General features: G+C 44.1%; 1 protein-coding gene across 1 annotated transcript in view; it reads left to right on the top strand.

Annotated features, from left to right (window-relative positions):
* LOC121360761 (protein LYRIC-like) overlaps positions 1-22,466 on the top strand; it is a 30,605-nt gene extending 8,139 nt beyond the window's left edge. The window contains exons 2-11 of the mRNA XM_041480837.1: positions 2,569-2,628; positions 3,800-3,890; positions 6,230-6,298; positions 8,114-8,329; positions 9,250-9,324; positions 10,914-11,012; positions 17,523-17,626; positions 18,335-18,454; positions 19,730-19,859; positions 20,298-22,466. Of these exons, the coding sequence (XP_041336771.1) occupies positions 2,569-2,628; positions 3,800-3,890; positions 6,230-6,298; positions 8,114-8,329; positions 9,250-9,324; positions 10,914-11,012; positions 17,523-17,626; positions 18,335-18,454; positions 19,730-19,859; positions 20,298-20,353 (1,020 nt within the window). The 3' untranslated portion in view covers positions 20,354-22,466. The remainder of the gene's footprint in view (positions 1-2,568; positions 2,629-3,799; positions 3,891-6,229; positions 6,299-8,113; positions 8,330-9,249; positions 9,325-10,913; positions 11,013-17,522; positions 17,627-18,334; positions 18,455-19,729; positions 19,860-20,297) is intronic.
* The last annotated feature ends 1,076 nt before the right edge of the window (positions 22,467-23,542 follow it).

Raw genomic sequence — 23,542 nt, 5'->3', positions numbered from 1 at the left:
TGAGACAAGTCTGTCAGAGCCAATATCGTTTGCATCTTCCCCGATCCTCTATTGGATTCTCCTTGCCTGTGTGAGGGCTCTGTACAGCCTCGGGCTGTGCTCGCTTACCCAGCCGGGGGGAGGAAGGCACTTTCATGTCCTTAATCCTGACATTTCCTTGGCTCTGCCTGCAGTCCCTCGTGCTTGCAGAAGCATCTTGATACAAAGGGAGGCTAACAGAAGGTGGGATGTGTCCTATCCTCTTATCTGTATGTTTCTGGAAGGCTGCAAAAAAGCATCCTCCTCCTTGCCTCCTAAGCTGGTGTTGCTATTTCTGTGCCCATGGTGGCAGTCTTGCTCAAAGTGCCTTCACTTGGGAGGTCCATTTGCAAATCTTTTAGAAAACAGTGAAGATTTCATTAGGGAAACTGGGAAATCACCTGGGTTTGATGACATCAGGAAGGAATATTCCACTTACATGTTGTTTGGCTTCCCCCAATCATCTCTTCTTGCATTCATCCAATAAAATTCAGTTTTCCTGAAGTTCTCTGTCATATAATTGAAAGTCATTCCCCCAAGATTCTGTATTGCACAGGAATTGTTGTCCACTGAGACAAGATCTATGTGTATTTTCACACATTTAAATGGACAGAAACATATGCTGAGAAAGAAAGAATAATAGAAACTCAAGATTTTCTACATCTATGTGGTTCAAATTTTCACCAAAATTTTCACCAAAATGCGAGATATAAAATACAAATGGTTTTGTATTTTATATCCCACATTTTATATGAGAAGCTGCTTCCCTCCCTGCTGCAGGTAGAGTGGGATTTCTCCCTTGAGCAGAGTAGGAGATGGAAAACTGTTTGCTTTGTGGTGGGATTTATGGAGTGCCTCTCATAAATGGACCTGAGAGGCTTAGAAGAGAGTGCCCATGGGAAAAAACAATACAGCCTTGCTAGCTACTAACAAATGTTGCTGGGTTTTAACAGAGAAGTAATCATTTTACTAATGTTCAGAGTAACATAGTTGTAAACAATTATATTGTTTGCATTTGATAGCTGCAGAGATGGAGGAGATTTTGGTTTAAGCTTATAACGTCAAGCTGGTGGAATTACTGATATAACAGGCAGGGTTTTGCCTCCTGCTACTGTGATGTTTCACTGGAAGACCTCAAATCAGTATTGTCTGTGTGCAAAGTCCACAGTTTTGGGGCTTCCTCTCCTAATCATTGTGAAAGTTGGGATGAACACCAGCCTGCTGGGTCCTTGTGCACCAGGGGCTTGGAACTGGTCTAGAATTCCAAGCAAACACCTCCAGGGATGAAGCATTTGCCAGCATACAGGTGCCTGTCATGCACTTCAGACCTTTCTGAGACTTGTGAAAAATAGCTCAAAAATCCTCAAAATACCAAAGAGATGACCATTAAGAGTCTGAAGGACTGCAGCCCCCCTGGGTCTGCTGGGGAGAGACACGGGCAGTCACCCACAGGATTTTATCTGATGCTAACTAATCATGGCCCCATCTCAGGGACAGAGATGACCCGTGAGAGTGGGGAGAGGGAGGAGGAAGCATCAGCTGCCTTCCCTTCCCCACGAGGACTGGGCACCCGAACTCAAGAGGATTTTGCTCCAGGCAGGGCTGCCTTCACCTCCCAGGGACCCCCTTGCCCCAGGCAGAGGAGGCAGAGGATGGATCAGGGATTAGGGTGACAGCCTGAGTCAGGCTCCCTTCTGGGAGATGTGGGTTCAGCTGGGCAGCCCAGCAGGTCTGATGGGCTGAAGGAAGCCCGGGCAGTGCTGAGCAGCAGCTGCATTGCACAGGGAGAGCAATGCAGAGAAGTCAGAGAAGTGCCATACATCCAGCATCGAGCTGCCCTGTGTGTCAGGGGGAAACAGAGGCACCTGTGGAGGGAGCTTCAGCCTTGTCCTGGATGCTGCTGGCTCTGCATAGTGTGCAGGGGCCCTTGCTGGCACAGCCCTTGCTGTCTCAGCTGCAGATTTACACCCTCCCATCCCTGTAGCTGGTGGCTGGCAATTCCCAGGGAATTCTGAGACAGCTGAGATATTAGTCAAACTATAATTTGAAAAGTCCTTAAACATTTATTGTTTGCTTTACTGGATCTAGGTAGGATAAAATCTATTCTTTTGGTTGGTTAGATAGCGAGGGAACATAAGGTCCACCCCAACTGGTAAACAAGAATTAAAAATAAGAATATTAAAATAAGCCCTCTCATGTCCATGGTGTTTCTTTAAGACAGGCTTACCCTATTTGAAAAACAACTTTGATCCTAGACAAATCTTATGATAAACCATAAATATGTCTGCTTTGGAATAAATCTTTGTAGAGTTTCTGGATTTACATTCATGAAGGCTTAGCATACACTAATTAATTTGGAATAAATTACTCCAGTTGGAACAAGGCCACAAATTCTAGCCCAGATTTGTACAGGGGGTTACTTAGCTGTATCTTTCAGACTATTATATGTATGATAGGAAGGTATTGAAATAAATATATTTCTATATATATTTACACATACACACACTTGTATATGTGCTATAATTCATTTTGTTATTGTCCACCTCCTAGGTTCCAGTGAATGGCCATCTTATCACATCAGTCAACATCAGAGAGAAAAAGCTCCTCAAGGTACCAGCAAGAGTTTTAGAGTTTATGTATTATCTTTCAAGAGACAGTTGTTTTTAAAGGATGTTCCTTTTTTTAAGGTAGTTTGTTCTTCCTTGGTCTGCTGCACTTAAGAGATGATGCAGGAGTATAAGACCATGTAATTTTCTGGCACAACCACACTGTAGTGTTTGTCACTGCCACCACAAGGGGGATGGTCTCCTCATGCAAGCCCAGAAGTGGGTGCTGGAATCTCCTGTATTTCCATTCTAGCTGTGACAGGGACATTTCCTTGGGTCTGTTTAAGGGTTTTACCTTGGGCATGGTGTGGAATAAGAGGCTAATGCTTTAAAGAGCTTCCAAGGCTTTACAGCAAGTTCCAAGTTGCCCAGAGAAGCTATCTGCCCTGTCCCTGAAAGTGTTCTAGGCCAGGCTGGATGGGCTCTGAGCAGCCTGGTCCAGTGGAAGGTGGCAGGGGCATTGGAACTGGGTTGTCTTTAAGGTCCCTTCCAAACCATTCTGTGATTTTGTGATTCTAAGTGAGGAGCAGCCCTTGAGCCTGGGCAGGGAGCTATATTTTCTGGGAGGGGTTTCCCACCCTGGAAAAGTCAAGAGACACTGTTTAAACTAGAACATTCAAAATTTATGGTTTTGGGTTAGCGCTACTGTTTCATCAAGTTGTATGAAAACAGCTACTTCTGTGCCCTTTCAGATTAGTGCAAACTGCATTAAAAATAGGCTGTTCCATGGTTTGAAGTTGGGGGGAAGGTGGGCTGGGGTTTTTTTTGTTAAGCATTGGCAGGGTCCTAACTCTTGGTTATATCATTCCTGATTTTAAAGGGGGTAAATACTTTAGATTTTCCTCCTTCAGAGGAAGAACTTTAGAACTTAGGAACAACGAATGCAAATCTTACGATAGAGCGGGTACCTGAATTAAAATGTGAACTTACTAATATAGCAGATAAATTAAGATTTGTAGATCCAAAGCAATAGCATTTATTGATTTAGAATTTGCAATAAAATCTGCTCAGGAAGACTTTTGCACACACTTAAAAGACTCCAGCAACCCCCTACTCTCCCTGAGTATCATGGGTTATCTCCATTTCACAACTACCGCCCTGACTCTTTTTCCTCTGGATGAAACATAACAAATACTGGTTTTATCTTTCTGCTCTATATCTCCTCTATACTGTAGCCTAAGAAGAAGAGGAAAACTCAGTGCTCAGACAAGGAAGTGCCAAAAGATCTGCTTTCTGTGGAAAAAGACAAACTGCAAGAGGAAGAAGGTAACAACGATCTGATTCTTCTGTTATCTGATGCATATTACCAAATAACATGGGATGAAATATGTCAAAAGGGAGGCCTTCTCCACTATTCCAGAGGTCTGTGTTAGTGGGGAGAGCTGCCAGTTTGAGAGTTATTTCTATCACCTGCTCCTTCCTCCATGTAACTATGTGGACAGATGCTGTTGTGATCTGGTTTAATTACAGAGGAGTAAAGAGAACTAACTCTCTTTGAATAAAATGGATTGAACCCTTAAAGATTTTAATATACCCAAAAAATGTGATTCAAACCAAATGAGCTTAGATGTTGATATAAAAAATTGATATATTTTATTTAATAGTAAAAGAGGCAAAGAGAAAGAAAGAAAGATAAAAGAAAGAAAAAAAAATGGAAAAAGAGGTGTGTGGGGGAACAGGAGAGTGACAAAGATTAGGAATGTATCACCCCTCCATGGGTTCCAATGATGCCTCATTGTTTCCCTCCATCTTGGTTGTGAGGGTCCTCTGCCTTAAAGTACAGAATCCCATGGATTAATGTACATTTGGGCAGATGGGAATGCCCATGTGCCTCCCCTGAGGGGGGCAGGTTTGACACTGTCCCTTGCAGCACTGTGGATCTCCTGCATCACGTGCAGTGCTCTGGTGCAGGGTCAGGAGGGGGCTCCTGTGATGGGCCATGACACCCCCTCTGCTGTCCCTCACATGGATGTCCCTTAGATGTGGCTTTGCTGGGGTGAAGGGGCCCCACAGCTGAGCTGGTCTGCACAGCAGAGGGTGAGCACTCACTGGCCAGAGGCTGTGCCACACACCCAAAACCTTTCCTCCTCCCCATTTTGGAGCAGGGTCTGTGTGAGCTTGGCATTGATATACCTGGGGCTGTGGCCTCCACCTTGAGCAGGTGCTGGGCTGGGCTGTGGGTGCTCTTCCAGATGCTTTGAACAATAGTGTCACTCTCCTTATCTCAAGTTGCCTTATGGGTTTAACTCACAGTTTGGGGTTTCAGTCAGGAGGCCCATCCAGGGTGGGCTTTGGTGGGGCAGCTTCATTACGCACTTTTCCTATAAGGGACAAAAGTCCTTCCTAGAGATGTTTAAGCCATAAACCACAACATTTCAGTCTCTGACATGGGCCATGTGCTTTCCTGCCACACTCCCCAGGTCCTGACTGTGTACAGAGGGAGGACAAATCTGCAGGTGAGGAAGGATCTCTGGGCTCAGAGGCCCAGTGGTCAGCAGGGTCCTTCCCCTAATCCTGTGGCCTCTGCCATGCTGATCCACAGATGGAGCAGCACTGTTGTGCCCATGACTGAGGCTGGTAAAGGTGCTGGGGCAATTCACAGCCAACTTGTAGCACGCCTGTGAGCAGGGCCAAGACCTTTGTTTCAAGCAGATCTGCAGAGAAATCTGGCAGAAGCCAGCAAGGCTCAGGCAGCTAGAATTTCACTGGAAAATACATTGCATCCCATGAGCCCCTCTCTGCCTCCCCCCACCAAGGGTTGCACTGAAAACAACAAATTCTAAGCTTTTGTGGGCTTAAAAGATTACAATGTGATTAGTGTGGTGCTGAGAGCAAGACAAGCCCTCGCTGCTGCTGGACCAGAATCCTTCCTGGGGCCTGTGAGGCTGCTGGGGGAGAAGGGGACACAGCAGAGGCTTTCTGCAAATGGATCTGCAATTTTTTGAATGGATGAGCCAGCTGAACTGTGTCATGTGCTTTTCAGGAATGCTTCTATGTGTTCTTCAGGGATGCTTCAGAGAAAGGAAGTGTCTTGGTCAGCTCCAGGGACTGTGTTTTTTCCTTCATTAACCATTTTTGCCAGCACCTCCTCTAACTTCTTGGGTCATGGAGGGCATGGATGGAGACAGGATGTGGCCCCACGGGTGTGAATGAATGTGTGTGTAAACCAGCTTAGTGGGAGAGGGTGTCCACACTGTAGGACAAGTCTTGGGGATAGAGGAACCCAGTAAAGCAAAGCCTTATTTAATGGTTAAGATTTACATTAACTTCTCCCCACTGTCAGACATGTAAGGTGGCCGATGCTCTGCTGTGACATCTCCCCCAAGGGAATGTGTGTCACATCAGGCTGACACACGGGACAGAAGAATATGTGCAGTTACATGAGTCAGGACAACAGACAGGTCTGTGATGGGGATTTCTTCTGTAACACATCTCTGCGGAGGAAGCAAAGGCTGCACACAGGAGAGATGCTGCACAAGATCTGATGCCTCTTTTACAGCCAGCATCAGAAACATTCAGATGGCTATTTACCTTGGTGCTGAGCAGTAAAGGCAATGAAGAAAGTTGTTTGATAGCTTAAAAATGAACTTTGCTCTCTTTTGTAGGAGTTTGGCAGACGAAGATCAGCAGCCGTGAAAAGAGACACTTAAGGAAGGAAAGGCTGAAACAAAAAGGTAAATGTACAGGCTCAATTTACACACCTGATCTGGCTGGGCTTGTTACCCCTCCCCACAGCCCAGCGTCTGTTTGCTCTATACAACATTTGGCAGCAGAATCCATGCACTTACTGAGGCTATTTACTTAAGAAAGAACAGCTTTGGGAGCTTTTACTTGGGAGCTTGCCTTTTACTTCATGCTCTCATTAAAACACACAGCAGAGCACACAGCATTACCCACAGGGCTTTGAAAGCAGATGTCTGGTAGATCATAGATCTGCTAAAGGCTTGGTGTCACGTGGGCTTGTTCCTTTTGCATGGCTTGACAGAAGTTTTCTGATAATGGACATTTAATAACACAAATCATTTTCTCGGTTCCAAACAGGTTCTTTAGTCCAGGATTGCCCAGACTAAAGAACTATAATAGGAATATACTCTTATCCTAATGAGATAAAATGAAACAACACTTCGTGCTCACTCCACACTTTTTCTCTGGGGATTTCAGGGTGTCTGCTGTGCACTTATGCCTATATACATTTCTGCTAATCATGTTATATATAATAACCACTATATGAAAGCAGAAAATGGAATTAAGACATTTGGAAGTATTTTCATTATCTGTGATAAAATGATCAAAATAAACTTTAGGTTTATAATATTAGCGTAATTTAGAAGCTAAGATAGGAGTTTGGATATTGGAGAGACATAGCTGTATTAGGAGAGGTAGCTGGATATATGTGAGTGCACTGTCGCAGTAAGGTTCTTAAAGTGCTCTCAGGTGCTCTATTACAATTGATGGGTAAGGGAACAGGAAATTTCAATAGAAAAATATACAGACCTTGGGACCATTTGATCATTTGGATTATATAAATATCAAGAGTTTAGATTTTTAACTCTAGGTTTATCAAGGGTTTTTAAAGGCTGCAGGTGCTGAGGTCTCCACTTTCTCTCCAGCAAAGTGGATGGGTCCACATGGCTTTCTTCATGTAAGTTGACCTGTTGTCATCAGTGGTGCCAGCTCCACATGCAGAACCCCACAGGGACCAACCCTAAGGTCATGCAGGTGGTAAGGGCTTTGCTGATCCAGGAAAGGGAGCTCAGTTCACCAAGTCTCATTTGAAGCACCAGAAGTCTTTGGTGCAGCCCTGCAGCCTGGGCTGTGCAGAATGCTGAGCCCTGTGATCATGCTGGCATGGGCATTTCCAGAGTAGTGAGATCTGATCTAGGAAGAAGCCCTAACCCTGCCGAGTGCTGGCTGCTGTTCCCTGGCAGGGGAGAAACAGCAGCATCACCATTAAGGTATGTGAAGGTGGAGTTGGTGTCAGCAGTGGTCTCCTCACCAGAGCTCCAGAAAATGCCTTGCTGTTCTGAAGGCCGGAGTCATAAAACACTTGAGGAGTCCTTTGGAACAAAAATGTTGGAGATAACTGTCATTTTTTAAATATTCATTTGCCTGCACTGATTTTTCTAGCAGCCTTGAACGACCAACATCCAAGAGGTTTGCTTTCTTTTTTCTTGGAGGTCCAGCTGTTCTCTTTCTCTCCCTTCACTGTTCTGGGCCCCCAGCAGGACTCTGGAGGCCTTGAGCTCCCTCTCCAGGAGGGATGCCCAAGGCTGCTGTGGCACCGTTCTTCTCACATTGGCCTTCCTGTTTTCCACTTCAGTGTCCCATCCCAGGACCTGTCCTTCACTGCCACCATGTCTGTAAATAATTTCAGTTGGAAATAGTCCGATGGGTTTAGATGAGCCTTTGTTCTGTTTTCTCTCCTGAACAAACTCTTTGTTGTAATTAAAAATAATGATGATCCTGTGGTAATGTTTATTCCCGAGAAGACCCCAGCAGAGCATCTCTGGGTAGCTCAGCGGCTGAGCCAGCCTTTGACTGGGACGAGAAGAGAGCGGTGTGGCCACTCACAGAGGACACTGGTGGTGGTGGAAAAAGTGCTCTCTTTGCCAAGGCAGAGTGTGGGACCGTGCTGAGGGGCTCAGGAGCCCTGCGGGAAGAACTGGCACCCTCCAGGTCAGAAGATGATGTTTTCTCCAATGTAGGTGAGTGTTGACATTCCAGTATTGCCAAGGGGAAGCTTCACAAATTGCTGTGTCCTCATCAGAATGCAGCCCCACTGACATTCATCCTGCACACACAGTGTTGCCCACCCCCCTAGGACCCTGCTAGGTGTCATTTATGTCCCAGCAATGTGAAAAGAGGGGTCCTTATGGCAGGAATTCCTTGTGTTGCAGATTACCTGCTGGGTGCAAGTTGTTTTCTACCCACAGGTACTATTTGTGTCTTTTACAACCAAAGCCTTGCCTTCTGAGGATGCTCACACATGGTCAGAGTTAGGCTGCAGGGAATATATTTCAAAAAAGGAAAAGGCAGGGTATTCCTAAATCAAAAGCATTTGATTTTGACTACATTCTCAGTGATTAATTGAGCATGGTGGCTGAACTGAATGGTATATAAGACCACATGATGACTCACCTTCAGTAGCAGTAATCCAGTACTCTGATGATTCAGAAAATGCTCTTAGGTTGCTCTCATGTGAATTGCCTTCTCTGCTAGAGTCCTTTTCTTGCAAAGTACAGGGTTGATGGGGAGGACATTAGTACCGTTTTTACTCTAATGCTTTCAAAAGGCCAAATTCCAATACATGATGACAACTTTGCCAGCAGTGCATAAATGGGGGGGGGCATAATTTCAGATGAGTGAGGAATTTTGAGTCCAGAGAAGTGCCATGATGGTGTGACATGCATGTTGAAAGTCTGAGGTGTACATGGTGATGGGGCTGGACTCTGTCTGTCCATAAAGGTGATTTCTCCTTGCCTGATGCTTGTCCAGCAACAGCAGTGGATGTAGGCTTGGAATGAAGAGAACATGGAAAGCCTGTAATGAGCTTGGGAGCATGAGGTGGAAACTGTGACCATGACATCAGATTTTGGGTTATTTTTTGTTTGCATTTTAAATTCAGGAACATGGGATATTGCAGATGTAAAATCATGCCCTGTGACCTTTGGGACATTGTCAGATCTCTCCAGGGATTTAGGTGAGTCGCCTCTAGTTGTACTTCTATCTGAATTCTTCTATCACTTTCCTAGCTGCTTGGCTGAAGAGGGCTCTCATTGATCACACATGGGTCTTCTCCCCTGGAGCCACATCTCATTAGTCACTCTGCCTTGCAGAGCTTGCTTGCATCTGCAATCCAGCACACCAGTGTTTTAGGGTGCGACATCAGAACCTTTTATTGAGTGCTTTCCAAACTCGCGTACTCATCTTGGAATCAATTAAAAAAAATACTGCCTCCCCTGCAGATTCTTTCTGTTAGGTTGACTCACACAGAAGGTTTCTGTTGTGTTCTGATAACCAACAAATTGAGAGAATTTCAGACCGAGGGAGGGAGTGAATGTGTAGCTTGGAAAGGCTGTGTTGGGGGCTGCCTAGCCAGCAGCTTCTCATCCAGCACAGTGAGGGATTTCCTGCCTGAGCCTCTTCCTGCGAGGCCTTGAGAAGGATGGAACATCTCCTTATTTTGCTTTAAGTCTCGTTTCTGGCTTTCACTTTGCATCTTTGCAGCTGTCAGTCTTCACTGATTGACTGCACATTCCCCTGGTTCATACATTCCCTGCCCACCAGAAACTCACATTTGACTGAAAGTTTAGCTGGATGATGAATGCAAAGTCTGGTTCTGAATCTATCAGAGATGCTAAAGACAAGCATAGATACATATAGATATCTGTGCACAAGACAGTGTGTGTGATGCTAGCCAGAATGATGAAATCAGCTTCTAAAGCCAGATAAGGCAATTAATATAACACATGCCATATTTAACCATCTGTTTTCCAATAGTTTGTCAGTGGATTCAAGCAGTTTCTAATGTGTAAGTACTCAACAGGAGAAATATTTTTTAACATCTGCATTTATGCAGCAAAAAACCAAACTGATACACAACTGCATAAACCTCAGAGTTCATTAGGTGAAAGGAAGAAAGGAAAAGTCAGAGATGTGAAAAAACCCTTGATTTATGAAAGATATGAAGAATACCCTAATCTGTTATGTACAGGGCTTAGAAAGGGCTAAGGGGAGTCATTCAGGATGGCATGAATCCTACTGGTTGCTTTAGTTACTGAAAGTAATCATCAAAGCAACTTTTTCCTCCAGCAGTTCTCTCACCTGTGCTCTTTCATGGAGCAATTAATCTGGTAATTACAGATTTCTGTTAGCTTGAGCAGAAGAAGCCTCCTCATTGAAGGGGGTGGGAGTTGGAGTTGGATCCTCTGGATGTGGCTTTTGTTCTGCAGGAATTACAGTTCCCTTCTTAGGTCCCCAACAGAGATGTGCCAGAAGTTTACTTTTCTGAATGTTGTTATTGTAGCCACTCCTGAGCGAGTTGTTTTTAATAACTTATGCACGTAGTGTCCTCATCCAGCCTTTGTTAATAAATCCACAGTGATGAGAAGCACAGATTAATGTGTGGCTTAAATTACATAACATCCAGGCATCGTGACATAGCGAGCAGACAGAGGCATGATTAATTGGTTTTAATAATGTGAATATACCTATGTGATTATCTTTTAGGTTTGGGATTTGGTTTTTTTTTGGTTTAATTTTTTAAAGAAGATGCTTTCCTGTGTGCAGATAACGTGAAGAGTAAATCATCTGAGGACAGTCCTTCCAGATGCTGTTGGCATGGCAGCTCGACTTTCCTCCCAGCAGATGATGCGTGGCAGGGGCAGGGTACGTCTCTTTGCCCTTTTTCTGTAGACAGACGAGTGCACCAATGCAGGAACTCTCTTCAGTCCATTCCCTAGGCCCCAGACATCAGGGTCCACTTCCCATGTGGGTCATTTGCTCTTCAGGGAGAAATCCCATGTGGGTCTGGTTTTGAGCAGGTGCCCAGAGCTGCTGTGAGCTCGGTCAGGGCAGCAGCAGTTGTCCTCATGGAACCCTTGAGAAGGGCAAGAAAGTGCATTTTATTTATGTTTTCCCTCAGAAGAAAAACAAATAATGCAGTAGGTGCAGTCTGTTTTGGTGCATACATACTGGTGCAAAGTGTGACTAGAGCTCCTGGGCAGCAGCAGCAGCTGCAGGGGCTGTCTGCAGGCTCTCCAGCAGTGCCCCGCTCTCAGCTGCGGGCAGATAAGCTCAGGAACAGGGCAAGCACAGGGCAATCCCTCCCCACACCCTGCAGAGAGCGGGTCAGGGACTTCCTGAGCCAGAGGCAGCGAGATGGGCTCTGTGTTTCAAAAAGCCCCATGTGTTAGCAGTCAACTCGGATTACTGAATTTGTGAAACGAGTTCAAAGCTGTGTTTGGTTTTCATAACTGAAGCATTGTTTCCCTCTGTCCATCCCATGGTTGTGTGGGAAGGTGGAGCTGAGTGGCCTTTTCCAGGCAGCTGCAGCCTGGGCTCAGTGGGGTGGCTGGGGGAGAGCCGTGGGAGGACAGGGTGCTTTTCAAGCTCCGTGTACCTTTGCCAAAATTTTAAATTTCCTTGGAAATGCCCTGAACCCAGATGCAGAATACAGTTCCAGTGCATTGTGGCAGTCAGGATTTCAGTCTTTTTATGATTGGTAATGAGTGTGTTTTTAGTTTTAAAAGAAAGACAAGCATGGGTCCTGAGTGGCTGGAATAATTTGGCATGAACAGTGTGGGTATTAGATGACCTTTTCGCTTGACCTTTTGGTCAGGATCGAGTGAAGTATTTATATATACCCCTGTTGTTGGGAAGCCTTTCCTTGCTCTTGCAGGAATCATGGCTGATGAGCTGAGCAAACCTCTTTGTGCTCTAGCTGCTCTGATTGCTTAACTGCAGGAGAACCCAGAGGGGTGGAATGCATTAAGGAGAAAAGATTGTGGTTGTCTTGCTTCTCTGCCCAGCGGTAACTGAAGCTCTGCAGCAGATGCATCATTTTGGCCGTGATTTTATAAATAACACAGTTTTCTTTAAAAAGAACAAAAGCAAACCCCCAACCCTGAGCCTTCCCTTCTCTTGGTGCTGTGTTTCTTTACCCCTGTGTTGCTGCAAAGGGTGCTTGGCCCTTTACAACTCTGGAGCCCCATCGCGCCCACGCGGGATGGAGGGAGGCAGCGTGGGCAGCTCTTCAGCAGCTTGCACTACATTTAGCACATGTCAGACTTGGCACACTCTGGACTTGATCTGCACTTGCAAAGCCAAGCAGAGCTCTGCTTTTGGAGTTCCGTATCTGTCTGAGAGTAGAACGATAGGAGCAAATTCAGGAGCTCGCTTCTGCAAACATCAGAGCAGAAGTGTTTAGAGGATTCAGTCTGTCTTACAGCTTGCTTTTTTGTCCTGGTATTTTTTATCCTTTGAATCATCATCCTTGCTATTGATGCAGGGGAGGGGTGCGTCAAGAACATGTATTCCCTGAATTTAGATGAGGTAATGGTTGGCATTAAGGTTGGTGCTGCAAGCAAAATGTGCTCTTAGACAGTTAAACATGGCCTGTTAGCTCTTGCAGGCTTGGAAACTTAAAAAAAAAAAAAAGCCATTCATAGCCTAAGTATGACCTGGGGTCATTTTATCAAATCCAGAGCAGTACATGTAATGAGTCTCTTTGTTCTGTGCTGGGCTGGTACAGCCGAGGGAGATGGATGCTGGACTCCTGCCTCTGGCCTGGCTGGTGGAGCTGCCTTGGCCTGCTCCCTGCTCCACATCGGGTTATCTCTTTGTGAAGTACCAGCAATAATAACACCCTCACAAAAGGCTTGAGATTTAAGTGTTGGCACAACTGAAAGCATATATACACAGAGGGAGAGAGGGAGTTCGTGGTAAAGGGAACTGGACAGTCGCTTTTGGAATATTTCAAAGACTCTCAATCAGGCTGCTTTCCAAACAACACACTCCTGTGTTGACATTCATTAATGATACATGCTTGCTGGTGGTTAATTCTCAATTATTGTTGTATCTGGAGTCCTGTGTCCATTTCTGGGCTCCCCCAGTACAAGACAGTCAGGGATATACTGGAGAAGGTCCAGCCATGCCTGTGTATGAGCACCTGATGGGGTCATGGCCTGGAGAGTGAGGAACAGGCAATTGGGTAAGAAGTGAATTTCCATTTATCTATAAGTAAAAGCTTTTTTTGGGGGGAGTGGTCAGGCAACAGAACAGTTTGCCCAGAGAGGTTGCAGACTTTCCACCTTTCAAAATATTCAAAACTTTGCTGCATTCCTGAGAAACCTGATGTAGCTGAGCCCTCTGAGAGACATGAGGTGGGACTAGAAAATCTCCAGAGGCCACTTCCAACCTCACTGATTCTGAAATTCTCATTCTGTCATCAGTCATTGTCTCTGCATATTCAAACAATTAGTCCTTAGCAATCTAAGCCTCTGTTAGCTGGGGGCATTCAGTGTCTTGGAGTTGAAGCCTGTTTGGCTTCAGCTGAAGCTGAGGGTCAGCACTGATGGCTGCAGTCCCAGCAGTCCCAGCAGCAGGCTGAGGTGGCCAGGACTCTGCCATGAGGGAAGAGGGCCCCAAAGTGGGAAGCTTTGCTCATCATCTTTTTTCCTTACTCATCATTAGTGTTTGCATACTTTTAATTCCTGTCACAAAGAATTAGTTTCTTTCAAAGGGGGCTGAACCTCTTCCAGTCCTGACATAAGTCACTTCATTTTTGAGCTTAGAAAGTGCTCTGTTTTCACCAGGTGCCTTCCTTGCTTCTTCTGCAGGGTTGCTCTTGATCCTCCTGCCTCTGCCTTGGTAGCTTTACTTGCATGTGCTTCCTAATACTCCCTTTGTGTACCTGTGGCACACATCTGCCACTGCCCCTTTGGTGACATTTATGTACTTCAGCTTTGCTGTCCCACAGAATGCGTCGCAAGCTGTGGCTGGTTTTGCTGTTACAAAACATGTAACCCACACAGTGCGGGCTGGGCTGTTTCAGAGCACTTGTGTCTGGTTCCAAGGCAAGGCAATACTAATTTTATCCCATGCATCTGCTTCCAAGTGCAGCGGACCTGTGCTTTGGCAACAGCGCAGTGCAATCTCAGAAAATCTACATTCTGCTTTGCAAATGTAACAGCTCATGACCATGAGAGTCACTTTTTATCTGTGTCTTGGCATCCTCCCAATGAATCCTTCTTGATTGCCAAAGCAAATTTTCCCCATAACCTTAAGAAAAGTTCCCCGTCTCCTGACTCCCAACCTTCCTTCTGTTCCAATCAATTGTAATTCCTTTGTTTTATGGGAATTAGTAGCTTTTTCTCCACTAAAAGAAGTTTTCAGTCTGGGGTTTATTTGATATTTTGCCTCTCCTGAATTATGCTGAAGGAAGGCACCAAATAAGAGATTCTTCCACCCAGCTATTGACCTGTAACACAGAAATTCAAGCTTTAGGCTGGAAATTATCTACCCATTTCAACTGAGTGTATTACACTTAATCTACATGTAATGTCTTGGCAAGGATTTGGGTTAGGACTATGTTCAGGGCAGTAAACTGCACTTTGCAAAGGGATAGGTTTTCTACAGCAGCCACAGAAAAGCTCAGTGCCATGGACAGATAATATGCAGCCTACTGAGGGGTTTGCCCTGCCAGATGAACCTCCCTTAAGTTTCTGCTGCCCAAATTTTGTGGCAGCATGCAAGAGGGATGCTGGTAGATTAGAACCCAAATGTACAACTCTGAATTAGAAAATTTTTAATCCCCTTCTTGGTGACACAGACTGAGTTTTGCTGCAGTACTTTCCAGTTTCATTTTCCAGGCCAGATAATTAGGTTCAGCCTGTACAGTACTGTACTCCACCCTATCTATCAGCAGGCACAGAGAAGTTGCTGACTGTCCCTTTTGACCAGATCCTGCTGCTGTGGGGCCCTGTTTGCTCCCCAACACCCCCCAGGGCACAGCCATCCGCTCCCCGTCCATTCCTCCTTACACAGGAGAGAGACTGGAGACCAAAGGCGTTCAGGTGGTTGGTGCTGGGATGGACTTTCTGCCTGCAGAGGTGCTGGCAGCCTCCCTGATTTCTGAAGACACCTTCAGTGTTGTGCCTTTCAGGATCTAAAAGTGTTTTCATTGCATGGGGTACATAGAAACCACCTTGGCCTTGAAATGCACTCTGCAAATGCTTGCTGCCAACAGAAAAGTACAGCTTTGTCTGGGTGGAGTTTGCTGGAGGACTGGGGTGGGTTGCAAGCAAGAACTTAACTGGAAAATTACATTTGACAGCATTGCTTTTGTAAAAATGACCAGCAGGAATTGCCAAGACGTTGGTCTGTGTTGGTGCTGAGAGAGATATCACCTCTGTCAGGGCTAAAGCCACATGGGGAGCAGGGGGACATGCTGCTGCTGCACGGCACATTCCTTTTAGTGTTTGTGTTCTCAGAAATTACTGATCAGTTTTAGCCTGGGAGATAATTGATGACCCAAGGAGAATCAGATTTAAAAATACTAGAGAGTATTCAAAGTTTAAAGACACTGTGGGAGATGTCACTGAAGAGAAAAATGCTACACAACAGAAGAGATTTTAAGTCAGACTTTGGGATAAGTACATTTAATCAGAGCTTTGGGATAAGTACATTTAATCCGATTTCCCCATCAAATCCAGCAAATTGTAAAGAATCTTATATTGCCCTTAATTTTAGTCTGAGTTGATTTTAAACACCCCTAGGACACAATACTTTGGGAGGAGTAATTCTGAGATGAAGCAGAGTCACAACTGTCTGGCAAAGTTTCATGCCCACATGGACAAGGGTGAGGCATTAACGTAAGCCCATTGCAGGCAGTTTGCCATCAAAACTATTTTAATGTATAGAAGTATATATATAAATGCACTTTTTGAGATATCAGAAGTTAAAAAGGTGAAAACAACAGTTGTGGCTTTCCATGTGTTAAGTTATGGTCTGTTTTGCTTGCACACCCACGAGAACATCCATCCGCAGAGCTGCTGCCTTGCAGCTCAGGAGGCTGAATTCTGTTTTGGAATGGAATTTTATGGGGGAATGCATTCAAAATTAGTTATTCCTTTCCCTTTTGAAGAAGGAAAGACATATTGTCTATATAGAGGGCACGGATTTTAAACTGAGAAGCTTGAACAATGTTTATAATCATGTTTATAACATTTGGCAGCAAACTGGTCAGAGCAACTTTTTGGAAAGAGTTTTCTTTTATCATTCCCAGCATGCTTTTGGTTTTGGCCCTGCTTCAAGTAGAAGTTTTTCCATCCCACTTGGGATTTTTTTTTTTTTTTTTAAAGAGAAGTAATCAGCTAAGAGTTATTATTATATAATGCTTTCAAACATATATTGTGTTTTTAAAGTCGTTCTTCCTGTTAGGATAAGACTTAAGATTGTTACATTCAAATTGTTAAAAAATAATCAAGTAGTCCTTTCAGCATCTTGTGCTGATTTATCTGCTTTTTTGCACCTCATTCAGTTTGGGTGAAGGAATTAAACTGGTCTGTTTTGCCTTCTTGACTGAGGATAGTTTGCCAGTGCTTTGTGGAGAGGCAGCTGAGGGCTTGCAGCCAGATTTTCAAAGGTACCAGATGCTGAAAGATAGATAAACCTAAAAGATTTTGAAAAGTTTTTTGCCCATTTCCCATGAAATTATCAGAATTGCTGCAGGGTAGGTGTTCCCTATTTCATGCCTATTTAGAGTTGTATCTTAAGGAGGTTTGAAAATCAGTGCTGGGATGGTGCTTTTCTGGCTTACATTCAAGAAAAGAAAATAGAAAAGGAAGATGAAGTTGAGAACGTACTTGGTTCTATTTTCTGTAAGGAAGAGAACACCAACGAGAGCAATAATGAATGTACAAATCCTTTGTTAATATTAACCTTCCATATGAATAATTGCCCAGAGGATGGTGTGTTGTAGTGAATGGAAGAGCCTGCTGTGTCTGCCAGTGTTTCAGGATATGTCTCAATCCTTCTTCATAAAATTAAAAGGAAATACTTGACAAGCCACTCTATTAGTTTTGTAAAGCTTGTTTTCTTGAAGTGCAGGCTGGAAGGGCTTTTGGTTTTGTATGTACTTTTCTGCCCTTCTTTAATTTTTCTCCTGTCCTGAAGAGTGCTGTCACTAATTGCCAATTGGCAGTCAATGTATATGTCTTAATGCATTTTTAAAATAAATTTGTAAATGTTTTAACACATTTAAGACATGCATACATGCACATCCAAATATCACATGAGCAAGGAAGAAGACGTCAGGTATTTTTGCAGCATTTGTGCTATTCATGTGAGGCAGGGAAGTAGTATGGATTTGAACATAACCCATTTGTATGCTGATAGGTGACCCTTCAGTGATTGACCTGGACTCTGACTGGAAGGCTCCCACAGAGGAGTGGGGAAACTGGACTGGAGATGAGGAGCAACAGACGAGGGATGAGAAGAAGGTGAGGCAGTGCTGTTGATGGCCAAGGGAGACCTGGTCCACTGGGGTCAGTCTCATCCACACTGGACCACTGGGGTCTCCAGTCCAGCCCTGGAGCCAGGCTCCTTCAGTTGTGGGGGTTTTCTCATGCTGGGATGAAGTGCTTGGCATGGTCCCTGCCTCAGCTGTCTGAGATAGCTGGAGCTGGGGAATGCACTTGCAGGAGGCCTGAGATGGGCTGGGAGGAGCTGGCTGGTTCTGGGAGTTCATCATCCCCCTGGTATCACTGTCCTAAGCAGCAAACCTTGGGTGTTTGCACCCTACTGCTGCTGACCTTCTCAAATACCCAGACCTTAAATGAGGTTTGGAGTCCAGAGCTGACACAGCCTTCACAGCATCTCGGGCAGCCAGGACATATTTATGTAAGTTTGCTGATAAGAGGGTTTGGTGACAGTGATACAGTGGTATCTTGGGTGGAGAAGTAGAAGCACAAGTTTTGTTGTTTAAATGCTTTCTAGAAACCCAGGGAAATGTTCCCTTCGGGCAGCAGTGGGAAGAGCAGGCTGAGCTTTTTACAATGATATGTGTTAAGCTGAGGTGTGCACCCTATCCAGAGAGACAGCCCCACTTGTACATTGTCAGCACACACTCCTGGAGGTAATCAGTTTTCCTGAAAAAAACAAAATTAGCTGTCCCATGACTCCTTTTACAAAATCTCTGATGCTTTCAGGATTTGCCAAAAGGCAAAGCAGGCATTCGTTTCTGTCTTTCTGGACCTGAAAGCAAAACACAACGGAAGAAGAAGAAAATGGAGGTGAAGGAAGCTAAGGGTGGAGCTGGACTGAGGCATGTGAGTATTTTGTATTCCAAGAGTAGTGTTTGGTTTTCCATTAGCAGAGGGGGACTCTTCTCTGTTAGGATGACCTAAGGAAGACTTTTCTTGCTCTCTGTCTTCTGCCTTTCTCTTCTCTTTTCTCCCTGTCTTCCCATAAAAAGAAGTTATGAGCACAGTGAACAGTGGAGTTTTGCAACATGGTATTCCCTAAGATATTTTCAAAACACTTTGATTTTGCAGTACAGAATGTTGTGCACTAAACTTGGAATGCATCTGCCTAAACATTTTTTCATCCATGATTAAAACCAGATGCACTCCAAATTTAGTGTACAATTGGCCTGTTTCATCTGTAGCTGAAGGTCCACCCAGAGATATCAACAGTAATGAAAAGGTGGTTCCCAAAAGTCAGTGAAGATAAAACAAGGCCACTGTTATACCACTAAAAAGCTTATTGAGAGAAAAATGTCTCAGAGTAGAACAGAGAAAGGCTGTGGAGAATGTCAGTTCATTTGGGATGGGAAGTGCACAGGAACAGTGTTGGCTGGCTTTTGGACCAGTGCTTGCCTGTGACTGGTGCTCAGTGAAATGAGAAGTTGTGGGGGGAATGCCTGAGATGTCCAAATTGTATTTCATTCACTTGTCACAGAATGCATTTTTCTGGACATGTACAGCTGTTTTTTTTTAAATAATTTGTCTTCCCCTCATACCCACTGTGGTCTCTCATGATCCTTGAGATGATTTTGTTCCCAGATCTCCTGATGCTCCCATTTTAAGGGAAAGGTTTTAACTGCCTGACTGACCACAGTCCACATAATTATTAGGACATCCTATCAGTTCCCACAGTGCTGCCATACTTTTTTATGTCCTTTTTGGACATAAAAAATGAAATTACTTATGAAGCCAGATCCACAAAGCTGCTCATCACACTCCTTGTGCTACCTCCAGTGTTTCTGTGGACTCTAGTCATTTAGCAGTCACTGGGCACATGTTACTCTTCAGTGTCACTACACAATGACAGTACTTTCATCTCAGTATTTCTTGCTGCTCTTCTGTTCACTGGGAGAATCGGAAAAATAACACTGAAAGACAATTTCAACACTTTAATCCCCTCTAAAACAAATAAATAAGAGGTGGGTAGATAACATGGCAAACTATTCTAATCATATAAAAATTAATTTGTCCTGCAGTTTCTTTAAATGCCCCATAGTAATGACATTTTCTCTCATATTTTGTACTTGCATATGCTTCGTTTAACTCATATGCTTAGTGAAGCATATTGTTTCAATTAAGCCCCAGCAAGGTTTGCAAACAAGAATGGAAGAAGGCCCCAGGGACTTGATATCTACAAAAGACAGCAGTGATTCAGTCAGTGCTTCCTTCGAAAAATCCTTGGACATTGTTAATAATTCACCCAATAATGGTAAGTGATTGTTTTTGCACATCTGATCAATTTTCAGAATAATGTGTAATCTAAGAAGTGTTCACAAATGCATTTTTAAGTGAATATGTGAAATGCTTCTCCTTTAGCTGCTTCTTTGAGAGGCTCTGTATTACTCAGAGGCTATTCTGACAAATACCTGTTGCTGTTCCTCTTAGAGTTACTGAGCAAAAAAAAAAAGCCACTACTGCATTTAGTGACCGTAATTTATGCACAGCCCTTTTAAACATGAAACAGAAGCAAATATGAGTGAGTCAGAGCCCACTAAAAACATTCATTCCTCCCCATGATTTTGAATTTTCCTTGAAAGTAGGTGGCCCTTGTAAAACACAGCTAAGAACCCTTAAATCCTCTTCTTCAGGCAAAACACCAACAGTTCTCAGGGATGCAATTGCATTGTCCCTGTTGTTTGTATGGCAGGTGTACCTGGAAAAAAGGAGAGGAGGAAGAGGAAGAAAATGAAGAAAGAGACTTGAGGGAGCTGTGTAGCTGCCAGAGTGCTAACCTGATGGGGCAGACATGCCAATGAGCTGCAAGGATTCTGCTTTCTGCGATGCTGCTGAGCCCCAGGCAAAGAGAGGCTCCAGGAGACCTCCGAGCGAGAGGAAGAGAAGAGGAGCAGTGAGCCAGAGAGCGTGAGTGTGTGAGAGCAGAGAGAGGGAGCAGGCTGTGCACAGGAGGTGGCTTTGGAACAGAGTGGCTGTTCATTGCAAGCTGCTGCCCTTGATCAAAAGCTGTTGAATGGGGTTTGACTGGTTGCATTAAGTCCTTTCAGTTTTTTGCTGTCACGTTGTTTGTCAACTTGTAGTGTTCTATGCCATTGTAGAAATAGTCGGGCTGTACCTGACTGTGATTGTACTTTGGTCCCATGGAGGATCCACCAGCTAGTCTGGTCTCCTCTGGTGTTTTTGCAGAGGTGCTCATCGACAGGCTAGTAATGTACAGAAGGAAGCACTGTTCAGAAACAAAGGGAGAATTACATGGATCATTCTCCAACCTCCTAACTCTTAAATCCTTGGTGGCCGCTATTGTCAGACTTCTGCCTCTTACCTTGCCATATTTATACTTTTAACCCTACATCAGACTAGTTTGCTCCTCAAGGAACATTCTAAAGGAGGTTTTTAACTTTTTTGGAAGGATGGGCTAAATCCGTTTTTCCCCCTGGATTTCGTGGTGGGCTAAAGTTTAAAGTCTGTATGTCCAAAGCATGTTGCATTTGTGCTTACAGTAGACTGAGGTAACTTTTAAAAATCATTTTTCTTAATCTGATGTTTGGAAGTTTTTTATCATTTTGTCACTTGAATATTCTAATAGAAACTAAATTTGTGAATGAAGTTTTTAAGTCAGTTTAGTATTTATTGAAGGGTGTGTATTTCTCCTTGTCAGAGGGCTCATAGTATGGAGGAGAATGTGTTACAATAGAATACTGTGGTTTATAAACAATGCTGAACTGACACCACTAAAAGCAGAAGCCCTTTATCCTCAGAGGAGATGAAGCTTTGGGGGGTCTTCTGTAGCTGGTAGATGGTCCTGAGACTGTGCCTGACCCATCTCAGAAGTGCTGCCTCGAGGGATGAGATCGTTTTTCTGAAATCTCCATCTGACTCTGTGCCTTTGGAGATGGTGGGGGACGGTTACTAATGCATGTTAAATGTGTGCACGTTTGTAGGCTTTGGGCTGATGCTGTGAAACTCTTCAGTAGGACAGTGAATAACCAGGGACGTCCATGGCTTTACACTGCCACAGCTGCACTCCTGTTTGCATCATGGAGCCAGAGGAGAGCTCTGTGCTTCTGCCATTGCATCCCCGATCCCTGATCTCAGCTTGTCTAAGCTTTACTTGCAGCTCAACGCTTTTCCCTGATGGCCTTCATCTGTTGCATAGCTGTCAGATCAGCTGTACCCTTCAGAGAAGCAACTAACTGCAGCAATGTATTTGTGTTTAGAGTTTAGCTACTATATGTTGAAGGGCAGTTCTCTTGTGCTGTGATTTTTGGGGTAGTTAGCTGTACTGTGTGCCCTGAAATTTAGCACAGTAGGGTTGTTTCAGAAGGCAGGGGAGGGGTGATCTTAACTGATGCCACTTAGCAGCCCAGTGTCTAGGATCTGCACATCTTGATGTTTGTGTCTCAGTGTAGGCGAAATATTGGCAGTTCATGAATGGACTGAACAGACCAAAGAGCTTTTATCGGGAAAGTAGCTGGTTTGGAATAGATGCGTAACAAGAAAATACATGGCCTCGCTGGAGGAACAGGTACTGCAAGTTCAAGGATTTAGAAGAGGTGGTAATGAGTATGTGGGTAATGAACAAAGTTCTGCTATCTCTGAAGCCACTGGAAAACATACATTGACCTCATTGGGGCCAGGATGTTGCCCATGGCCTTTGCTTAGCAGTGAAGATAACCTCTGTCATCCAAAACAGAAAGAAAGAAAAAAAGAGACAAACTCACAAGATAGGTGGACTACAGATTTCTTCTGCTTTTTTCTCTATATCTGCTTGTAAACGTTTTGATGTCTTTGTAATTATGCTTTATTTCAACAATTTTCAGTATTTCAAATGTCATTGTTTTTATAATAAAAAATTAAAGCTTTTGTCCAAAGCCCAACACTCATGAGCCGTTTTATTTCATGTGTATGTGTGTAAGAGCATGTATTTTTTGCTAGAACCCTTCAATTTTCAAGCTTTTTTGAGGTTCTATAAATTTTTTTAAGAGATTCCCTTCATCTGAACTCTTCAATGGTTAGGAAATCCTAGTGACATTCTTTTGTTGTTGGGATGAAAGAACAATCCAGACTTCTAACACTGACAAGCTGACTGAGGTGCTGATGACAAGCAGCAGCAAATTATATTACTGTTTTTCTGTTAAATTCTTTAGTACCCCTCTTCCTGACTTCATTGGTGTCTGAGGCCTGCATTTTCCTTCTGGCTTCACTTTTCACCTCTGCGAAGTCATCACAGTAATACAGTGATGGGCTCAATACTTTAGAGTAGAACATTATTTAATACCACACTCTTATGTAGGTAAAAAAGAATACAATTCTACAACTAAATATTCCTGATCATTAGGCTTTCCTAAATAATTGAAAAGCACCTTTTGGGGTAAACTAGGTAGTAATGTACAGCATGCTTGTGTGATTAATCCCTTTTGTCAGCAGTTAGGAAAGGGAATGTTGGTTGTTGCTTGTTTGATATGGCTGTGGCAGTGCCTGGAGCCTTCCTGTACCATGTCCCCCAGCAGCACTGCTGCACAGGCTCCCAGGGATGCAGAAGTGTTCTTCAGAGAGAACTGAATTTAGAAAATCCAAATCAGAACACAAAGCTCTAAGCAACTCTGTCAACTTCCATTCTTTCACTTCCCAGTTGTCAGAGGCTGAAAAATCATCCCACAGCTTAATAAATGGTCTCTGCAGATGCTTTGAAAATCAGACAAAGCTTTGAGTTCCTTAAGAAATTCCCCTTCATCAGCCCAAGTTCAGGTTTCTGTGCTTTTAGGACAGAGACTGTGCAGTTCATCAGCCTGCTCTGCTGCTCCTGGCTTCGGGAGGGTTAAATGGGTGTGCTGGATGTGCGCATTCTCACAGTCTCTGATCTTTACTTGCTGGAGACTATTGAAAATCCTCAGACAGAAGATTCAACATCCCCCCAACATGCTGAAGCATTGCTTG

Source organism: Pyrgilauda ruficollis, unplaced genomic scaffold, assembly GCF_017590135.1.
Source record: "Pyrgilauda ruficollis isolate IOZ18807 unplaced genomic scaffold, ASM1759013v1 scaffold54, whole genome shotgun sequence".
Lineage (NCBI taxonomy): Eukaryota > Metazoa > Chordata > Aves > Passeriformes > Passeridae > Pyrgilauda > Pyrgilauda ruficollis.
The sequence above is the reverse complement of the archived record's forward strand: the minus strand, read 5'-3'. Positions and strand labels throughout refer to the sequence as shown.